Source organism: Lithobates pipiens, unplaced genomic scaffold, assembly GCF_037356315.1.
Source record: "Lithobates pipiens isolate NorthernLeopardFrog02 unplaced genomic scaffold, aLitPip1_a1.2 Scaffold_1, whole genome shotgun sequence".
In the NCBI taxonomy this organism is placed as follows: domain Eukaryota; kingdom Metazoa; phylum Chordata; class Amphibia; order Anura; family Ranidae; genus Lithobates; species Lithobates pipiens.
The window spans coordinates 212,804,669-212,826,846 of record NW_027507685.1 but is presented as its reverse complement, the minus strand read 5'-3'; the positions used below and the strand labels follow the sequence as shown (position 1 = coordinate 212,826,846).

At 41.8% G+C, this 22,178-nt stretch overlaps 1 protein-coding gene and 2 long non-coding RNA genes across 4 annotated transcripts in view; 1 reads left to right on the top strand and 2 right to left on the bottom strand.

Annotated features, from left to right (window-relative positions):
• Window positions 1-22,178, bottom strand: part of LOC143982832 (cytochrome P450 2G1-like) — a 74,957-nt gene that overhangs the window by 3,514 nt on the left and 49,265 nt on the right. For both annotated transcript variants that reach the window (XM_077481865.1, XM_077481874.1), the window contains exons 6-8: window positions 21,577-21,712; window positions 14,373-14,533; window positions 9,332-9,358 (exon numbers count right to left, since the gene is read on the bottom strand). In XM_077481865.1, the coding sequence (XP_077337991.1) occupies window positions 9,332-9,358; window positions 14,373-14,533; window positions 21,577-21,712 (324 nt within the window). The remainder of the gene's footprint in view (window positions 1-9,331; window positions 9,359-14,372; window positions 14,534-21,576; window positions 21,713-22,178) is intronic.
• Window positions 937-1,861, bottom strand: LOC143982844 (uncharacterized). The gene is made up of 3 exons (XR_013274521.1): window positions 1,710-1,861; window positions 1,282-1,415; window positions 937-1,140 (listed from the first exon to the last, which is right to left on the bottom strand). It is a non-coding gene; the product is annotated as an uncharacterized LOC143982844 (long non-coding RNA).
• On the top strand, window positions 4,275-5,199 carry LOC143982838 (uncharacterized). Its single transcript, XR_013274519.1, has 3 exons — window positions 4,275-4,426; window positions 4,721-4,854; window positions 4,996-5,199. It is a non-coding gene; the product is annotated as an uncharacterized LOC143982838 (long non-coding RNA).

Here is a 22,178-nt window from a genome sequence, read left to right as displayed (position 1 = left end):
TTTCCCAATGGTGCTGTTTACATCCAGCAAAACCAAAAGTCATGAAATGCTCATAGATTTCGATTTCTTAGGCCATAGAGATGATTGGAGCCCTTCTGGTCTCTGATCAGCTCTATGGTCAGCTGGCAGAACCACCGGCTGCATTCTCAGGTTCCCCGGTGGGACAAGAGAGCCAGAGAAAACCATGGAAGAAGGCGGGGGGGGGCGTTCCCTCCCACTGCTTGTAAAAGCAGTATAGTGGCTAATTAGCCTCTAGACTACTTTTACATGAAAGTTGACCACTGGCTGAAAAGAATGATACCAAGATTATACCTAAACCTGTAGGCATCATTCTGGTATAACCACTTATACCAGTACGTTGCTGGTCCTTGTTGGGAATATATTGTAATGTTCTTTTTTTTCATGCAGCCTGTGGGCTGAATGAAACATCATGTATATCACTGTTTTTTTTTTTAACTGTGGTGGTCAAATCACCTCCTACAGTGCTGGAGTGGCAGATTTATGTATTGTGAGAACAAACCCTGTTGCTGTCAAGATAAAAAAATCAGTGCTGCAGCCAACAATGGTAATAAAACATGAACTCAATGAAACAACTTATTTTTTTATTGCAATCTCTGCCTAAAAAATATACACCGAAGCATGGGGGCTAATTTTAGGAGCAAATCGCCCTTCCACCTCTGCCCCCATGCTTCGGCATATAGGCTCTTTTTTTTTGAATGTGGAGTGGAATCATCTCCTACAGCGCTGGAGTTGCTGATTTATGTATCGTGAGAGCAAATGCTGTTGCTGTCAAGATACATAAATCAGTGCTGCAGCTGAATGGTGTACTTACAAAGAAAATAATGGTTAACAATATTGTATCCAAGAATAGGAAAAGGGGGGGGGCAGGGGATTTTTTTACGGTACACTATATAAAGAAACAGAGATTTCTTAAAAAAGAATTCATAGCTTTAATATTGGAAATATGTTAAAATTATTTTGGAAAAACCAAAATAGCAAAAATATAATAACAAATACACTTTTTATACAAAAGATTACATGACACAAAGTATAGGGGATCCTGAAAATGTTAGTTGCTGAGAATGATCATGTGTCCTCCCGACATGTTTCGCGTTTTTGCTTCTTCAGGGGAGTATGCAACTAACATGAACATAAACACAAAAAAAGGTTTAAGAATACAGAAAATACATTTATGCCATACAATTGGATACACATAAATTTCAGAACATTAAGTATGAAATTGGTCTCAATTCGCTCAGTCCAAGGAGGTACTATGCTTACCCAGGTATAATCATTCCCGGCATCGCAACCCACAAGCCAATAGATGGTGAAATAGGTGGCAAGAATTGGGTGACAGGATCAAATGCTAAAAACAACCCAGCCCCACGCAGGGCATAGATGGAGGTAGACAAGCGCTACAAAGATCAAAAACAAAATCCAGAGATAAGTACCAAGTTTACAAATCCAGCACAGGTATTGAAAAATGTTAATTTGTAACAAAAAGGGTAACTGATATCAATCCCTAAATTATAAGAGGGAATTGGGGCTAAAAAACAAGCCTCCATAGTAGAACATGAGATACTCATTATCAAAGGAATAAAACAATTGATTTTAATTACGCTTGATTGGTAGCTTGTAAAGAGTGGCTGCTGGGGGTATACTACCTATATACTGTTAAAGAAAGCGAAAGGAATAAAAATTATTTTTACCTGCAGTTAGAGTCAAAGATGGAAGAGTTAATTCCATATGATAATATTGGTGCAGTACAAATGCAACAGATTACAAAGAAAAAATCAATTGATTTAGTGTGGTATTTTGTAAATTACAGAGTGCAGCGGTATGCTGCCACTGCCAGGCTTGCTGAACCTACAAGCAAATAAAAAGAAGGATGAGTAGATATGGGTATAGAAAGATGAGAAACAGTGTTGTAACAGTATGAAGTTCAACTAAAAAAAGTATATTTACCAAAGGGAAAGTCAGCGTGGCGGTGGTATCTGTGCTGAACCTGCACTACAGATGAAGTGACAGCGCTGCCTTTTGTATCCCCCATCCATCGAGCCGGCGTCTGACGTCACCGGCTCGATGCGGACAGCCATAGGTGGAAGCAGTGAGCATGTGCAAAGCCTTCCAAGTCGGCATTTAAACTACCAACCCCATAATGCCTCAGTGCTGACACGAGGTTCATTTGGATACATGCTGATGGAGATAGGGCTATGCTAGCTCTCCGCCCTTAAAGGGGCGGGAAGACACAAGCCTGCATAGAGGGCAGATAAAACGACGATTGTCATGGCTTTTAACCCTTGAGGGGATTACATGCTCCCTTCCACCTCAAATCGGGAGCCGCCTGGGGATATGACCCAGCGGCGCCCTTGGGTGTCCATATGCCCTTGCATACTTGGAGCAAGGGAAGATAAAAAACAGAGGATCCGGTCCCAAATCACAAAATAGTAAGGCTTAGGAATGCGGTGTAGGGAAGGAGGGAAAAAGCAAAGCTCCTCAATGTGGGTGGGACTCATAGAGAGCAACAGAGATCCCCAAGTGTGCAAACCATGAAACCCACCTTGGGCCAAGCGTAGCGAGACATTAAACGGTATATGTTACCTGTACAACGTTAATAGTAATTAGAAATGACATTTTTTGATGTACAGAGATATTTTTAAATATAACATAAACATATCAATAAAGAAAAATAAAAATAAAAATAAAATAAAAAAATAATAAAAAACAAAAAGAAAACCAAATAAATTGGGGAGAGGGTAGGAGGAATGGAGGGAAGGGGGAAAGGATAAACAAAAAGGGGAAAAAAGGGATATCACTTCTCTCTCTTCATGCCAGGCTCCACGGGGGCTCACAGCTGAGGTATGAGGGTTCATGAAACAAAAAACAGAGATTAGCTATAGAAAAGATCTGTAGCTTATATTTTCATTGAAACCAGGGTATTTTGTGGCTTTTAGGATAAAGATCCACTTGGCTTCAGTTTGTAAGAGAAGCTTGTCCACTGAGCCACCTCTTGAGTTTAGAGGTATATGGGCCAGGGCTGAAAATCGTATCCAGTTGGGGTCAAAGGCATGATGGGTACCTATGTGCCTGCTTATGGCTGTAATAATTTTTTTATTGAGAATGGGTTTGATGTGGTCTTTTATGCGGATAGAAAATAGTCTTTTGGTTTTACCCACGTAAAATCCTCCACAACGGCATTGGGCCAAATACACAACGCCTGGAGTGGAGCATGTAACGTGGAATTTCGAAACAAACAGGTTGCCATTTGGCAGTCTGATCTTTCGAGAATTATATATATAAGGACACATGTCACATTGCCCGCATGAATAAGTGCCTGGATGTTTAGGTTTAGTTTCACCTGAGGAGTCCTGAAAGTGACCCTCTCCCCAATTTATTTGGTTTTCTTTTTGTTTTTTATTATTTTTTTATTTTATTTTTATTTTTATTTTTCTTTATTGATATGTTTATGTTATATTTAAAAATATCTCTGTACATCAAAAAATGTCATTTCTAATTACTATTAACGTTGTACAGGTAACATATACCGTTTAATGTCTCGCTACGCTTGGCCCAAGGTGGGTTTCATGGTTTGCACACTTGGGGATCTCTGTTGCTCTCTATGAGTCCCACCCACATTGAGGAGCTTTGCTTTTTCCCTCCTTCCCTACACCGCATTCCTAAGCCTTACTATTTTGTGATTTGGGACCGGATCCTCTGTTTTTTATCTTCCCTTGCTCCAAGTATGCAAGGGCATATGGACACCCAAGGGCGCCGCTGGGTCATATCCCCAGGCGGCTCCCGATTTGAGGTGGAAGGGAGCATGTAATCCCCTCAAGGGTTAAAAGCCATGACAATCGTCGTTTTATCTGCCCTCTATGCAGGCTTGTGTCTTCCCGCCCCTTTAAGGGCGGAGAGCTAGCATAGCCCTATCTCCATCAGCATGTATCCAAATGAACCTCGTGTCAGCACTGAGGCATTATGGGGTTGGTAGTTTAAATGCCGACTTGGAAGGCTTTGCACATGCTCACTGCTTCCACCTATGGCTGTCCGCATCGAGCCGGTGACGTCAGACGCCGGCTCGATGGATGGGGGATACAAAAGGCAGCGCTGTCACTTCATCTGTAGTGCAGGTTCAGCACAGATACCACCGCCACGCTGACTTTCCCTTTGGTAAATATACTTTTTTTAGTTGAACTTCATACTGTTACAACACTGTTTCTCATCTTTCTATACCCATATCTACTCATCCTTCTTTTTATTTGCTTGTAGGTTCAGCAAGCCTGGCAGTGGCAGCATACCGCTGCACTCTGTAATTTACAAAATACCACACTAAATCAATTGATTTTTTCTTTGTAATCTGTTGCATTTGTACTGCACCAATATTATCATATGGAATTAACTCTTCCATCTTTGACTCTAACTGCAGGTAAAAATAATTTTTATTCCTTTCGCTTTCTTTAACAGTATATAGGTAGTATACCCCCAGCAGCCACTCTTTACAAGCTACCAATCAAGCGTAATTAAAATCAATTGTTTTATTCCTTTGATAATGAGTATCTCATGTTCTACTATGGAGGCTTGTTTTTTAGCCCCAATTCCCTCTTATAATTTAGGGATTGATATCAGTTACCCTTTTTGTTACAAATTAACATTTTTCAATACCTGTGCTGGATTTGTAAACTTGGTACTTATCTCTGGATTTTGTTTTTGATCTTTGTAGCGCTTGTCTACCTCCATCTATGCCCTGCGTGGGGCTGGGTTGTTTTTAGCATTTGATCCTGTCACCCAATTCTTGCCACCTATTTCACCATCTATTGGCTTGTGGGTTGCGATGCCGGGAATGATTATACCTGGGTAAGCATAGTACCTCCTTGGACTGAGCGAATTGAGACCAATTTCATACTTAATGTTCTGAAATTTATGTGTATCCAATTGTATGGCATAAATGTATTTTCTGTATTCTTAAACCTTTTTTTGTGTTTATGTTCATGTTAGTTGCATACTCCCCTGAAGAAGCAAAAACGCGAAACATGTCGGGAGGACACATGATCATTCTCAGCAACTAACATTTTCAGGATCCCCTATACTTTGTGTCATGTAATCTTTTGTATAAAAAGTGTATTTGTTATTATATTTTTGCTATTTTGGTTTTTCCAAAATAATTTTAACATATTTCCAATATTAAAGCTATGAATTCTTTTTTAAGAAATCTCTGTTTCTTTATATAGTGTACCGTAAAAAAATCCCCTGCCCCCCCCCTTTTCCTATTCTTGGATACAATATTTATAGAATTATTAGGGGATGAGGTACCTTTAACAGTAATGTGTCTCTGGGATAGTGTGGACCAACTTATTTCAATGGTTAACAATAAAACACAGTAAACAGTAAAGTATAAAAGAACTACATACCTGCAAAGTAAACATGATAAAACATAGTAACATTAAAACATTGCAGTTATAAAATACAGTGAAACAGAGCAGAACAATAGATAGAGAACAATAGAGAGAGAATAGAGAGAGAAGATAAATCAAACAACAACTTGTACATGGACAATTATTACACGAGCGTGCCACTTTTTAGTCACTTGTTTGATAATGGAATTGATGCATGTGGCACCATGCGATCTAATCGCTGGCTTTTTTATAATTTTTTTTTATTTACTAACCAACTTGGTCTCTGCCTGGTACTTTATTTACCTGGCAGAGACCAGGTTGGTTAGGACAGGAGGGACAATAAAAGCGGGTGTCACACCTGTATCTGCATTTCCTACAGACACAACATCTTTTTTGGGGTGTTCTTTGGCCTGAGGTATCACGGAGGACTTCTGGGAAGTGCCTTTCATGCAGCTGGCTCACTGCATTTGCATAGGGAAGTTGGGCCACAGCACCATCTGGAAACAGAAGGGCTGTGATGATCTCTTCCTGGAATTTAAGGAAGGATACAGTTCATCCTGACACTTTGTATAGCACATAAGCGTTCAGCAAAGCCAATTGAAATAGGTATAAAGACACTTTTTTGTACCAGCGTCTGGCCTTACGGGCAATTAGGTACGGCGAAAACAACTGGTCATTGAGGTCCACCCCTCCCATATTTAGGCTGTATTTGTGGACACAGAGGGGTTTCTCCACAACACCAGTCAATGTTTGAATTTGGCCATATCTACGCGCGGGGAGGACATAGCGAAAACATTCTGATTATCCCTCCACTTCCCTGCAAGCAAATTATTACACTTCAAGCAGGCTCTCTCCCCAGTCTAAGTTGGGATTCTACAAGCTGCTGGGGTAAGCCCTAGCGATTAGATTGCACGTGCCACATGCACCAATTCCATGGTCAAACAAGTGACTAAAAAGTGTCACGCTCGTGTAATAATTGTCCACGTACAAGTGGTACCCCTTTCCAAATAAGGGTTACACCAAGTCCCACACAATCTTACCAGCACTCCCTATGTAGTTTGGGCAGTTCTCGGGCTCCACGTGACTTTTTCCTCGTAAACCATGAAACTATATGTATAGCCTGTTGCCCTGTCAAAGAGCTTATACAACTTGACCCCATATCTGGCACGCTTGCTGGGAAGATACTGTTTGAAACACAAGTGGCCAGAAAATTTAACCAGGGACTCGTCAATGCAGACAATTTGATCAGGAGTAAAAAAGGCTGCAAACTGTTGGTTTAAAGTGAAGTGGTTTACGAGGGGCCAAATTTTGTAGAGCCGATCAAATTCAGGGTCACCCCAATGACAACAGAGTTCATTGTAAGATCTGCTTGTATCATGTCCTGGCCATGGGTGCAGAGAACACAGGTGTGACAGATCTAGCTGGGACAGATGCTCTTGGAGGGGACTGAATGCCAGCCTCTTGACGACCGATTATGGGCCCTGGCATTTGGGGGAATGGTGCTCTTTGTGAGCTGTATGCCTGGGGACCCTTGAGGTGGTTTTACTTGGATTCAGGTCCATGCCCCCCCCCCAAGACACATAGCCTCTGGATATGTATATGCCATGTTAGCAATAGACTGAATCACACTGTTGGGACACAAACTCTTAGCCCTTGTATACACGGTCAGACATTCCGACAACAAAATCCGATGGATCTGCGGTTTTTATTTTTTGCACTATAAACAACAATAGAGCAACAATTTTGAAAAAAAATCAATATTTTTTACTTTTTGCTATAATAAATATCCCCAAAAAATATATAAAAAAACATATTTTTTCATCAGTTTAGGCCAATACGTATTCTTCTACATATTTTTGGTAAAAAAATAAAAATCGCAATTGGCGATTATTGATTGCTTTGCGCAAAAGTTATAGCGTTTACAAAATAGAGGATAGTTTTATAGCATTTTTATTCCCTATAAAAGAGAAGAGACGATCGGTGACAGCCACACTAGGAAGCACGAGGAGAGGTTTGTTTACACAGACCTCTCCTCGTTCTTCAGCTCTGTGACCCGATCGTGGGACACCAGCGGCAATCGGGTCCGCTGGTCCCACGGCCACAGTCACGGAGCACAGGACCGGGTCGGGAGCGCGCCACCAGCGGTGAGCTCCCTACCCACGGCTGGGCACTTAAAGAGCCACATACAGGTACGTGATTGTGCCCAGCCGTGCCATTCTGCCGACGTATATCGGCGTGAGGCGGTCCTTAAGTGGTTAATGGCTGTGTGTTGAGTTATTTTGAGGGGACAGCAAATTTACACTGTCATACAAGCTGCACACTCACTACTTTACAGCAAAGTGTAATTTCTTCAGTGTTGAAATTAGATCCATACCTTATGTGTAATTTATTTTGTTTTCTAAGTTTTCAAAAAACTGCAATTTCAAGAAAAATAAATAAAAAAAAAAGACAAATTCACAAGACTCACCATGCCTCTTTTTAAAATACCCTAGACTGTCTACTCTCCAAAAAAGGGTTAGTTTAGGGGGTATTTGTACTATGCTGGCTTTTTAGAGCCTCAAAATATGAGATGAGGCTGTCAGTACATCAAAATGTATAAATTTTCAAATATATTCTATACTATAGCTTGTAGGTTCTATACCTTTAAAACAAACTAAAAAATATATACACTTTTTTGAGTTAATTTTACCTAAAAGATGTAGCAAAATACATTTGGCCTAAATTCATAATGAAAGATTATTTATTTGCAAACTTTTTTTATTCAAAATTTTCAGTATTTTGTCACTTATACAGCAAAAAAAAAAAAAACAAAAAAAAAATAAAAAACACAGTGGTGGTTAAATACTACCAAAGGAATTCTCTATCTGCCAAGAAAAAAAAAAGATAAAAATATAATTTGGGTACAGTGTTGCATGACCGAGCAATTGCCATTCAAAATGTAACAATGCTGAAAGCTGCAAATTGGCCTGAACTGGAAGGGGGTGAAAATATTTGGACTTTAGGTGGTTAATAATTTCATATTTACTTTCAATATGTTTTTATTTATAATGCAAGGTGAGACAGTAAGAAAATTTCACAAGTAATACGGTCAATGAACAAGTAAAATCTGAAAAATATGACCCTTACCCCACACAGCAGCCGGGTCAATCAACAGTAAAACATGAGAACGTAAAACCATAAGTCAAATGGGCTAAACGTAATCAGTATAATGGTAGATTACACATTACAGAGTAGCTCAAAAAAGTATGGTGCTCCACCAATCAAATTTACGAGCATGTCCCACCCTCTGTTAGACCCATTTGGATCTTGTCCAAAGAACCTTTGATATCCATATTGTCAAGAATAATAACAGAACAGAAAACGGAGCAAAGCAGAGGGGGGAAAAGAAAAAAAAGAAAAACAAAGAGGGGGGGAGAACTCCCCTACACCCCCCTTCCACTAGGAACGTCCGCAGTTGTGCCTGACCTTTTTTCAAATTATAAAAAACATCTTGTTAGACAGTAAATATAGAGAAGAAAGAAAGAGAGAAGAAAAGAAGAGGAAAAGAAAGAAAAAAAGAGGGAGAGAGGGAGGGTCAACCAGCGGCAAATCACAGTGGAGAAATATATTTGATCCACGGATCCCAAATCACGTCAAATTTCTTGGAATTATTACGAAGGGTCCAGGTGAGTCTATCATTGACCATAATCCAGTTAAGCTTAAGTTTTACAGAATCAAGAGGAACCATCGACTGCTTCCAATATCTAGCTATAGTTATCCTAGCAGCTAGAATTATATATGTGATCAGTTTGAAGGATTTCTTGGGAACCCCATCAGGGAAATAATTTCATATTTAGACTAATAATTGTACTTTTTTTTTACATTTTTTTCAATGGAATTGACTACATCAATGAGAAAAGTTAAAAAAAAAAATATTTTCACATAGAGCAAACCCTTACCTTAGGAATGTTATATCCCTTAAAGTTACATAGTTACATAGTTACATAGTTACATAGTTAGCCAGGTTGAAAAAAGACACAAGTCCATCCAGTTCAACCTTAAAAACAAATAAATAAAATAAAAAATAATCGTACAATCCAGATACCCAATTTTATGCCCACAATTGATCCAGAGGAAGGCGAAAAAAAACCCCAGCAGAGCATGCTCCAATTTACTACAGCAGGGGAAAAAAATTCCTTCCTGATCCCCCAATAGGCGATCGGATTTTCCCTGGATCAACTTTACCTATGTTAGTACCTAGTTATATTATGTACCATCAGGAAAGTATCCAAGCCTTTCTTAAAGCAATCTACTGAACTGGCCAGAACCACCTCTGGTGGGAGTCTATTCCACATTTTCACTGCTCTAACTGTGAAGAAACCTTTCCGTACTTGAAGCTGAAATCTCTTTTCCTCTAGACGTAAAGAGTGCCCCCGTGTCCTCTGGGTTGACCGTACAGAGAACAACTCAACACCAAGTTCACTATATGGACCCCTAATATATTTGAACATGTTAATCATATCCCCCCTTAATCTCCTTTTCTCAAGAGTGAATAAATTTAGTTCCTCTAATCTCTCCTCATAGCTGAGTTCCTCCATGCCTCTTATCAGTTTGGTTGCCCTTCTCTGCACTTTCTCCAGTTCCCCGATATCCTTTTTGAGAACTGGTGCCCAAAACTGAACGGCATATTCCAGGTGAGGTCTTACTAATGATTTGAACAGGGGCAAAATTATATCTCTTTCTCTGGAGTCCATACCTCTCTTAATACAAGAAAGGACTTTGCTCGCTTTGCAAACAGCAGCTTGGCATTGCATGTTGTTATTGAGCTTATGGTCTACCAAAACCCCCAGATCCTTCTCCACTATGGATTCCCCCAGTTGTACTCCCCCTAGCATGTATGATGCATGCATATTCTTAGGCCCCAAGTGCATAACTTTACATTTATCAACATTAAACCTCATCTGCCACATAGTCGCCCAATTAGACAGTGTATTGAGGTCGGCTTGTAAATTGGAGACATCCTGTAAAGACGTTATTCCACTGCATATCTTGGTGTCATCTGCAAAGACAGAAATATTACTTTTGATGCCAGACCCAATATCATTTATAAAGATGTTAAAAAGTAAGGGTCCCAACACTGAACCTTGGGGTACACCACTGATAACCTTAGACCATTCAGAGTAAGAGTCATTAACCACGACTCTTTGAATTCTGTCTTCTAGCCAATTTTCTATCCATTTACAAACTGATATTTCCAAACCTGTAGACTTTACCTTACACATGAGCCATGTGTGCGGAACTGTATCGAATGCTTTTGCAAAATCCAAGTATACCACGTCCACCGCCACCCCTCTGTCCAAGGTTTTACTTACCTCCTCATAAAAAGAAATCAGATTTGTCTGACAACTTCTGTCTTTCATGAATCCATGCTGTCTGTTGCTTAAAGTGTTATTGTTCAGCAAGAACTCGTCGATGTGGTCTTTTATTAAACGCTCCAGTATCTTCCCAGCTATAGAAGTTAAGCTAACAGGTCTATAGTTACTTGGTAAAGACTTTGATCCCTTTTTAAATATAGGCACCACGTTCGCCCTGCGCCAATCCAGTGGGACTATTCCCGTCATTAATGAGTCCCTAAAAATTAGATACAATGGCTCTGAAATTACAGAGCTCAATTCTTTTAGGATCCGTGGGTGGATGCCATCAGGTCCAGGTGCTTTATCCACCTTTATTCTGTCTAAGTATTTCTGGACCATATCCCTTTTGAGCCATTGTGGATCATTTGGGGCTGTGTCACTACCACCCCCATTATGGACATGAGCTCCCCCATGCTCTTTTGTGTACACAGAGCTGAAGAAAGTGTTTAATAAATTAGCCTTCTCTTTGTCCCCAGTCACCAACTCTAGATTGTTTTGTAAAGGGCCTACATGCTCAGACTTGACCTTTTTACTATTAATATATTTGAAGAATTTTTTGGGGTTTGTCCTACTATCTTTTGCAATCTGTCGTTCGTTTTGAATTTTTGCATCCTTGATTTCCTTTTTACATATACTGTTAATTTCTTTGTAACATTTAAATGACACTAGTGATCCTTCATTTTTATATTTTTTAAAAGCTCTTCTCTTACAGTTTATAGCTTTTTTAACTTTGGCCGTGAGCCACATAGGTTTTGTTTTTAGCCTTTTAAACTTATTGCCCATGGGAATATACTTTGCAGTGAGGTCCCCAACAGTCTTTTTGAAGAATTCCCATTTCTGTTCTGTGCCCATTGAAGCGAATATTCTCTCCCAGTCTAAGTCCTGGAGAGTAGCCCTCATCCTTGGAAAATTAGCTCTCTTGAAGTTAAGTGTTTTTATCTTACCCGTATGTATTTCTTGTTTAGCGCTAACATCAAAGGAAATCATGTTATGATCACTGCTACCCAGGTGTTCCTTTATCTGGACATTAGTAATAAGCTCTGCATGGTTTGAGATTACCAGGTCCAACAGAGCTTCATTCCTAGTTGGGGCCTCAATAAACTGGACCATAAAATTGTCCTGTAATAGGTTTATCATTTTTTGCCCTTTAACTGTCCCAGCAGTGCCATTACTCCAGTCAATTTCTGGGTAGTTAAAATCCCCCATTATTATCACTGTCCCAGCCCTTGCAGCCCTTTCCATCTGTGCAAGGAGCTGAGTCTCCACCTCCTCATTCACATTGGGTGGTCTATAACAAACTCCAACGATTAACTTTGAACTACCCCCATCTAAATGCAGTTCCACCCATAATGCTTCGGACTCATCACACTCTCCATCCACCAGGTCCTCTTTCACACTTGCTTTGAGATCACTTCTCACATAGAGACAGACCCCGCCACCTTTCCTTTTTACCCTGTCTCTCCGAAAGAGTGCATAGCCTGGAATATTAATAGCCCAGTCATGTGAGGATTGAAGCCAAGTTTCAGCAATACCGATTACATCATAGCTCTCCTGATGCACCACAGCTTCCAACTCACCTATTTTGCTTGGCAGACTTCTGGCATTGGTGAATAAACACTTTAATGCATTATTACATTTTGCTCTGGTGTTTTTCATATTATTTTTAGTAGTACAAATTGCACTATAGTTTTCAATGGCTGTTTGCAACATGGGAAATTTCTTGACACCTGCCATATCCCACCCCCCATCTATCCCCATTCCACCCTCCATTAATGTCTGACCCCTAACTGACCTGTCTGCCCAATGTACTTCTGGTTCACCCTCCCCCCTCAAACCCAGTTTAAATACTCCTCCAGCCTTCCCATAAACCTCTTCCCCAGCACAGCAGACCCCCTTCCATTCAAGTGCAAACCATCATTAGCATATAGGTTGCACCCCAATGAAAAGTCAGCCCAGTGCTCTAGAAACCCAAATCCCTCCTCCCTACACCAGGTCTTTAGCCATGCATTCAGCTCTCTAATCACCCCCTGCCTTTCCTGTGTTGCGCATGGCACAGGCAATATTTCAGAGAATATCACCTTGGAGGTCCTTCCCTTCAACTTGCAGCCTAGTTCTCTAAATTGATTCTTGAGGAGCCTCCACCTTCCATGTATACGGTCATTGGTTCCAACGTGGACCAAGACTGCTGGGTCATACCCAGCCCCTCCCAGTAATTTATCCACCCGGTCCACCACATGCCGAACCCTAGCACCAGGGAGACAGCAAACTATTCGGTTGAGGCGATCCTGGCGACAAATTATTCTATCAGTCCTTCTGATTATAGAATCCCCTATAACCACCAACTGTCTAGGCCTTTCTGCACTCCCCTCACCTCCTCTACTAGATGGGCTGCTCTCCCGGCTGTTAGGGGGAGCAGTGACATCTAGGGCTGCCACCTCTGTGTTTGTCACCTCCACATTTTCACCCAACTCGGCAAATTTGTTTTGATGCACAAACACAGGACTGACCTTCCTTTTCTGCGAGCCCCTTCCACTCCCTCTAACTACATTAACCCATCTTCCTACGTGATAATCCTGACTTGCCCCTCCACCCTCCACATCAACCCTACTGACCACCTGCTCAGCGAGCAGAGGACCCCTTTCAAGGTTGTCCTTTCCACCCAGTGTTGCAACTTGCTCCTCCAGATCTCTAATGCGAGCTTCTAGAAGGGCAACCTGCTCACATCTGTCACAGCGGTATGCATCCTGGAGCTCTTGCACCAGTTTTGCATACATGTGGCACACTGTGCACTGAGCAAAACCTTCAACCCTGCTATCACTCATTTCCCAGTTACAATACAATTACTTAAATGAAGTTTAAGATGTTACTTACAGGTTAGAGACTCCTGTCTTAACTCCTGTTTCCAACTCCTGGTTATTAACTCCCCACTTTAGTTCAAAATTCCACTTGAGATCACAAAATCCACATGCAAACCACCAACAGGGAGCAAGCTCTTTGGGGAGTTTGTATACCTACCTTTATACACCTGAGAACAATTAACCCCTCCCCTCAATTAGCAGGAAGAAAGAGAGAAAAAAAAAATGCTGTTTAAAAAGTGACAGAAAAAAGGTCTTTTAAAAACTGCTAGCAAATAAAGGAGGGGAAAAATAGATAAAAACACCCCTAAAAACAACACTTGCAAGCAGAAGCAGTCAAAAGCACAACTCCTGGTTATTAACTCCCCACTTTAGTTCAAAATTCCACTTGAGATCACAAAATCCACATGCAAACCACCAACAGGGAGCAAGCTCTTTGGGGAGTTTGTATACCTACCTTTATACACCTGAGAACAATTAACCCCTCCCCTCAATTAGCAGGAAGAAAGAGAGAAAAAAAAAATGCTGTTTAAAAAGTGACAGAAAAAAGGTCTTTTAAAAACTGCTAGCAAATAAAGGAGGGGAAAAATAGATAAAAACACCCCTAAAAACAACACTTGCAAGCAGAAGCAGTCAAAAGCACAACTCCTGGTTATTAACTCCCCACTTTAGTTCAAAATTCCACTTGAGATCACAAAATCCACATGCAAACCACCAACAGGGAGCAAGTTGGTATCTTTTGTCACTACGTGTGCAACATTAACTGGAAGAATATCACTGAATCTCTGGATCTCGTAGATTACAGCATCCGTATACGGCATTTTGCTCCGGTCTTCAATGTTTGGGATGCGATTTTGTCCAATAACCCGATCTATTTCCTCACGTACTTTGTCTGGGAAATATTATAAATATAAAACAAAAAAACAATGCTTTAGCAATCTAAGTGGTTCATTTTTGAAAAACATTGCTGTGCAAATGGCTCAGCATCTGCAGAGCCAACACAAATAATCCCCATAAAGGTCTAATATGGTTATTTCCTATGATTGTCAGCCAGGGCTCAAGTCCTGCGGGAACGCATGGGAACGGAGTTCCTGTACTTTTTCCACAGCAGGAACTCAGTTCCCATTGGCAGCCATGTCCTGCAAGACTTTGAAGTATGTGAGCTGTGTGGCAGGTGTTACACCAGCAGCCGCCAACACAGCTCGCAATAGTAAGTGCCGAAAACCTGACCATTCAGGCATTGCCAGTAGGGGGCCCCATGACAGCTTCCGCAATCACAGCTAGCTGACGGGTAGATCAGGTCCCTGCTGCTAAGAGATTGTATTTAGTCAGACCTCTCGTGATGTGCTCCTCTTCACCGGCCCCTTCTGATTTTCTGTCCCCCCCCCCCCCCAGTCTCCTGCATACTTGCTCTGTGTGTCCCACTGAATCCCACCCTCCTCTATCTTCAGTGCCATATGATGAGAGAACCCAGAGGAGGAGCACAGCTATTCTGCTCACAGGACATGCAGGGAGAGAGGTGAGCTGAGGGAGGAACATCAGTTTGGGGTGGTAAGCTGGGCACAATACCTGGCAAAGTTTAATGCCAGGAGGGAAGTTTATGTGGAAATATGTGAAGGGTTGGAATAGCAGCGAGTGTGTGTTGGAGCCCCTGAAGAGTTTGCAGCCCCCCAAGCTAACATACATCTCCTAAGCAGGAACACATCACTATCTCCCTAAGCATTCTGTCCAGATAATGTGCAGTTTATTTATGACCTTTCCATTTAACCCTGTGTTATCCAAACTCTGTTCAATGAAAAGTGTAAACTCATCACATAAACACTCTATATACAAAATAACATTCCCCAATAAAGATCAGAACATGATGTTCACATTTGCATGGAAGCACAATTGAATGAATGCTGATTATTCAGAGAATTACCGTATTTATGTTTATTGACGATTGTTTTTTTTATGTATTAACAGTTAAGCTTCATACACACAATACGAAAATTGGATGAAAAATAACACTTTTGAAGCGTTTGTGCATATGAGCGTATCATTTTTTTTTTTTTTTTTTTTTTTGGTGGAGGAGTGGATCTTGGGTGGGAGTTCCCACACTTTTTTCCCCAGGACTTGACCCCTGTTGTCAGCTCTTTATAGTGAAAATAATGTAGTTTTTTTATAAACTACCCCTATCAGACACATTATGGTTATAGGTTAACATAGGTTATTTGCTATAGCTGTGTGGATGCTGAGACATTTGCACAGCAATTTTTTTATGAAGAGACCATTAAGTGTACAATAACACAAAGCATTAAATAACAAACATGTTTTACTAAACTTCTCTGTGGAGTTGGTTTTGCACAGAAAAGCCCAGATTCTCCTCTTCTAGGGTGCCTTGTCACTGCCCCTGGCGCCTCCCTCCTGTCGGGTGCCTCCACAGCAAGCAGCTTGCTAAGGAGGCACCCAAGCCGAGTCACAGATCTGTGTGTCCATTCAGACACGGAGCCCCAGCCTGGCCCTGCCCCCTCTCTCTTCTGATTGGCTAACTGAGCCAATAGTGCCGCTGCTGTTTCTCAGCCAATCAGAAAGTGAGTAGCAGATGGCTAAGACAACTCATGGACATTGCTGGAGAGAGATGGGGCTCAGGTAAGTAATTAGGGGATGGTGGGTAGGCTGCTACACACAGAAGAATTTTTTTACCCTAATGCATAGAATGCATTAAGATAAAAAAAAACTTCTGCCTTTACAACTCCTTTAAAGAGGAAGTAAACCCTGATGGGTTTACTTCCTCTTTTTTTCCCTGCAAAGGTAAAGCATAATGGACTACTATGCATCGCATAGTAGCTCATTATGTGTCACTTACCTGACACAGGAGCCAGCGAAGTCGCCGCTGTCCCCTGTAGTCCGCCGCATCCATCTTGCTGGTGGCGTCTCGCAGCTCCGGCGAATGACAGCGGCGAAGCCGCGATGACCTTCATCCCGCGCATGCGCACGGGAGTCGCCTCTTGCATCTCCGCCGCTGCCATTCGGCGAAGCCGCGATGACGTCACTCCCGCGCATGCGCACGGGAGTCGACAAATTAGGCAAATCCATTCTTGGACTTGCCGCATTTAGTGCGCCTGCGCGCCGCTGTCTACGGCGCATGCGCCGTAGACAGCGGTGCCCATTTTCGGGCAAATATCTCCTAAACCATATAGGTTTAGGAGATATTGCTTGGACCTACAGGTAAGCCTTAATCTTACAAACCACTTTGACCTACAGGTAAGCCTAGATCAGGGGTGTCCAAACTTTTTTGAAAGAGGGCCAGATTTGATGAAGTGAACATGCGTGAGGGCCGACCATTTTGCCTGACATTCTTTGAACCATTGAAAATTCGGTCTAAGTGTGTCCATCCAAGCACTAATACACGACCCAACAAGAATTCTCTTGCCTTTGTCGCGCTCGTTCTCAACACACAGACGAATGTTCTGCACTTTAGGGGGTACCGTTAATTCTTAATGGTACCCCACACATTGGAAAATGTAGGGTGCCTTTGGTGCAGTGCAATTTAAAAAAAAAAAAGCTTGGGAACTTCTTTCCCTGCATTTTTGTGGGTAGGGAAGTCCCTTGAAATTATTGGGCTGCCCTACACACAATACGCAGCCACACAGATGTTGCATTTACTGGCTTAAAACAAGTGGTGAGGAGGCAACATAATGCCTCTTTTCCGCCATTCAAATGCCTCTGAAAAGAGATCTGTGCATGGATTGCTTTTCAGAGGAGCAGCAGTCCTGGCTAATATCACACACAAGCCATACAAAAGCAGTTTTGATGGTATAAGAATGGGAGGGGGGTCCGGATTAAAAGTAACATACACACAGACACATGCACACACATGCAGACACACATACAGACAAATGCATGCCGCACACACATACAGACACATGCATACAGACATACATACAGACACATGTGCACACACACATACATACAGACACATGCATACACATACATACAGACACATGCATACACATACATACAGACACATGCATACACATACATACAGACACATGCATACACATACTTACAGACGTACATACAGACACATGCATACACGTACTTACAGACACACACACACACATACAGACACATGCATACAGGCATACATACAGACACATGTGCACACACAGATACAGACATACATGCACACACATACAGACATACAGACACATGTTCACAAACATACATACAGACATAAATGCACACACATACAGACATACATACAGACACATGTGCACACACACACATACATACAGACACATGTGCACACACACACACATACAGACACATGTGCACACACACACACACACACATACAGACACATGTGCACACACACATACAGACACATGTGCACACACACATACAGGCACGTGTGCACACATACACATACAGACACATGTGCACACACACACACATACAGACACATGTGCACACACACACACACATATATACAGACACATGCGCACACACACACACACACACACATGTGCACACACATACACACATACAGACATACATGCACACACATACAGACACATGCATACACATGCATACACACACACACACACACATGAATAAAGCCCTTTTTAACACTAATTTAGCTTTTAGCATAGTACAGTACCTTTGCAGCTTCCTCATTCAGCTGGCTACTGCACTGTAGGGGGAAGTAGAGAGCACAGCACACTCCTCTGCACTTTACTTTCACTTTTGAAGCTCACAGAACTTCTCACAGAGCCGGGGATCGGGCTCATCTGACAGCCCTGATCCCGCAGCACACTAAATTGAGAAAGACCAGGTGGGCCATTCAAAACCGGGCCGCGGGCCGCAATTGGCCCGCGGGCCGCAATTGGCCCGCGGGCCGGACTTTGGACATGCCTGGCCTAGATTAAGGCTTACCTGTAGGTCCAAGAAATATCTCCTAAACCTACATGGAGATATTTGCCGAAAGACAGGCACCGCTGTCTACGGCGCATGCGCCGTAGACAGCGGCGCGCAGGCATACTAAGCGCGCCGCAGTTAACGGCGATATGCCGCGAGTGGCGGCTCCCATGCGCGGGAGTGATGTCATCGTGGCTCCGACAAATGACAGCGCCGGAGCAGCGAGACCCACCAAGAAGGTGGAGGCTCCGTACACAAGGGGACAGCGGTGACTTCGCTGGCTCCTGTGTCAGTTAAGTGACACATAATGCACTACTATGCAATGCATAGTAGTCCATTATGCTTTACCTTTGCAGGGAATCAAAGAGGAAGTAAAACCATCAGGGTTTACTTCCTCTTTAAATCTGTCCACCCAAGAGTCTAGTAAACATCCTGGGTATGATAAAGTTTGAAAAACAAAATCATAATTTATAATACAATAAATAATTATAAAAAATAATATAATAATACATTTTATTCAATAATGTAATACAACCAAAACACTGAAATTTGTCCAAACAAGGGTGCAATATTATACTAGTCACTATAATACTAGACACTGCATCTTGGTTTAGTAAATATCCTGGGTATGGAAAATTTTGAAGCATGGGACAACGTCACAATCAGGACAATGGAACCTGGTTTCCTTTCTGATTTACTTCCCACTGTCATCTCGCTTTGAGCAACAAACCATGCATATCCTTGTAGGTCCTGACCTTTTCTCGGTTGGTGGGATGTAGTCCATGAAGTGACGACCAGTCAGGCATTCCGGGTTGACAACGCCAACAGCACGATGTCCAGCTCTATTCACAGCCATTGATGGTGTTTGGTGGTTCACAAAGATATGTTTGGCAAAATTCCAAGTGAAGTCAGAATGAATCACAGGCTTGTCACTATTTTTTTTAGTAGAATGTAGGCCTTCCCAAAGCATTGCTCAAGAAAATGCCTGAAGATCTGCTTGCAATACTTCTTTTGCTGTTTCCTCTTTGCTGGGTAGAATGTCATTGCTTGGTCAGCTCTGTTAACACCCCATGGTGTTATTGTAGTCTATCACTACTTGTGGCTACATGATTTCTTTACCACCTTTTGTGCGAACCATAACAGTGGAGTTATTACGAACTATACTCATTAGGCACACATCTTTCTTTTCACGCCATTGCAGTGCCATCATTTTGCCTTTCTGCCATGAAACCAGTTCTCCAGTCTTCAGCTTCTTATTGCCATACATTTACGGCATTTCACACCAGTTAGCCCTAATGGTTCCATAGGACTCTGTTTTGTTTTGCAGAAGAAACTCATAAAGTTCAGGAGATGGATAAAAGTTGCCGGTTGTTACGCAATACCCCTGATTTAGCAATGGCTCAATGAGTGAAAGAACGGAAGATGTTGCCATTTCATAGTTGCTGTATTTTGGATTGAATTTTGTTCCTTTTCCAGTGTATATGACTGAATTCCAAATGTAGCCAGTTGACGATTTGCATAGCATGTAGAATTTTTACGGCATATCATGCTGTCTTTGATGCAACGTATTGTACCCAGCTGGACCTTCCCTTGTAGGGCATTAGATTTTCATCTATGCTGATATCTCTTCCTGGCACATAGCTTTGTGGATCATTAAGAATCATTTGAGATACTTCCTAAATTTTCTTTAGTTTTGGTGCAGGATGAGTAGTTTCATCAAATCTTTTGTTGTTTTCGAAGAGTAACTATTTCATGATCAGGGGAAATCATGATGACCGTGCCATAGAATGGAGTGACAAGTAATTTATTAGTTGTCCAATACCACTTCTGCAGACAGAAATAATTGTAAGTATGCCAAGGGATTGTCCTGTTCAACGTCTAATTTCATACCAGATGCTCCAGTAAATGGGAATCTTGGGGGCGCTGCCTGATCCATACCACAGTCAATAGAGAACCAAGTTCTCACAATCACAGAATTGTCGCTGTCGTCACTTTCAGTGCCTGATGACGAATTTCCCCATGAATCACTATCACTCAGTTCTGCAAGTAAGTCTAATTCACTATCGCTGTTTTCTAGCTGGTCTAAAACCGATTTTGATCGGATGGGATGCTTTCTGCATGCCATGGATGTTTTCAAGTTTCCAGGCAGAAAGAATGGTAAAAGTGCAGGCAAGGCACTGGACAAAGCACTAGGGACAAAACCCAGGTGAAATGGTTTGATACACTAATGTCATTTTTTTAACTTTTTTAATTTCCTGCCCAGTTCCCCCCCCCTTGCATCACATCGCACATAGGGAAGGGAACCCAGAAGACAGATGCTGGCATCCGCTTGAGGACACAGCGGGGGTATATCGGGGGATCGTAGGAACAAGGTAAGTAACAGTACAGGGATACTACGGTATAACCCTGAGTGTGGCTTGGGGTTACCACTTTTGGTACTGAAAATTAACCCCTGAGCCACATTTGGGACTACTGCCAGTAAGGTTAAAGAGGTTACAAACCTCCATGGGGAAATTGTACCTTTAGGTAAGCCTAGAAAAAGGCTTACCTATAGGTACTGTAAATATCTCCTAAACGTGTGCCATTCAGGAGATATTTACTGATTACTGTGCCCATGATGTTATCAGGGCATGTGTTCTGAAGAAACGGTCGCCTGCTCTTCAGGTGAGTGTGTCGTGACTGGTGGCTCCCGTGCGCTTGCGGCTCTGGCCAGTCACAGAGCCGGAGTCCGTAGCCAAGGAAGGAAGACGGGCAATTATTGATGCAGCCTGCATTGAGGGCGAAGCGGGCTTTGTTTGCAGGTAAGTGTCACATGTATGCTAGTACATTATGCCTTTACTTTGTAGGGATGAATAAAGGAAGAAAAACTCACCAGGGTTTACCATCTCTTTAAGTTAGGAGTCATCTCTCTTGCTCCAACTAAGTTAGATGGTTGAGAAATAAAATATGATTTTTTTTTAATAGCCAAAGGCACCCCCCCCCCCCCCCGTTCTTTTTAGGAGTCTTTTACTGCTGAGTTCTCTAAGTATTTACCTTGTATCTCAGGATATCTCAAAAGTATGAGGAATCCATGTCGTAGGGTGCTGCTGACTGTTTCAGTTCCAGCAAAGAACAAGTTGAGTATTGTCAGCATCATGTTTCTTGTGTCAAAGTGTGAATTGCCCGTTTCCTAAAAACAATAAATATCATGATAATAATAATATTAGTAAATAGGAACTCAAGATTTCTCCATTTATAGAACAAACTGACTTGGAGTTGTAAAGGAAGAGGAGAGACTTCATTGGGTGGTGATCGTAAAAGCATGCCCTTGCTTGGTGTAGTAGAGGAAAAATATGTGTATGTATAATACAATATTACCCTACAAATAATAAAGTACTTCATTCTAATGCCCTACCAAACACAGCCATAATTATTATTATTATACAGGATTTATAAAGTCCCATCAATTTGTACAGAGCTTTATAAAATGAAGGCAGGCAGTACAGTTACAATGCAATCAAATACAAGAGGAAATAGAGGGCCCTGCTAATTAGAGCTGACAATCTAAAAAAGAGTGTCTAGTGATACAAAAGGTCATAAATGTGAGGTAACAGCTGATTTAGAAAGTAAAAGTCCAGTTGTTATGAAGAGGCAGG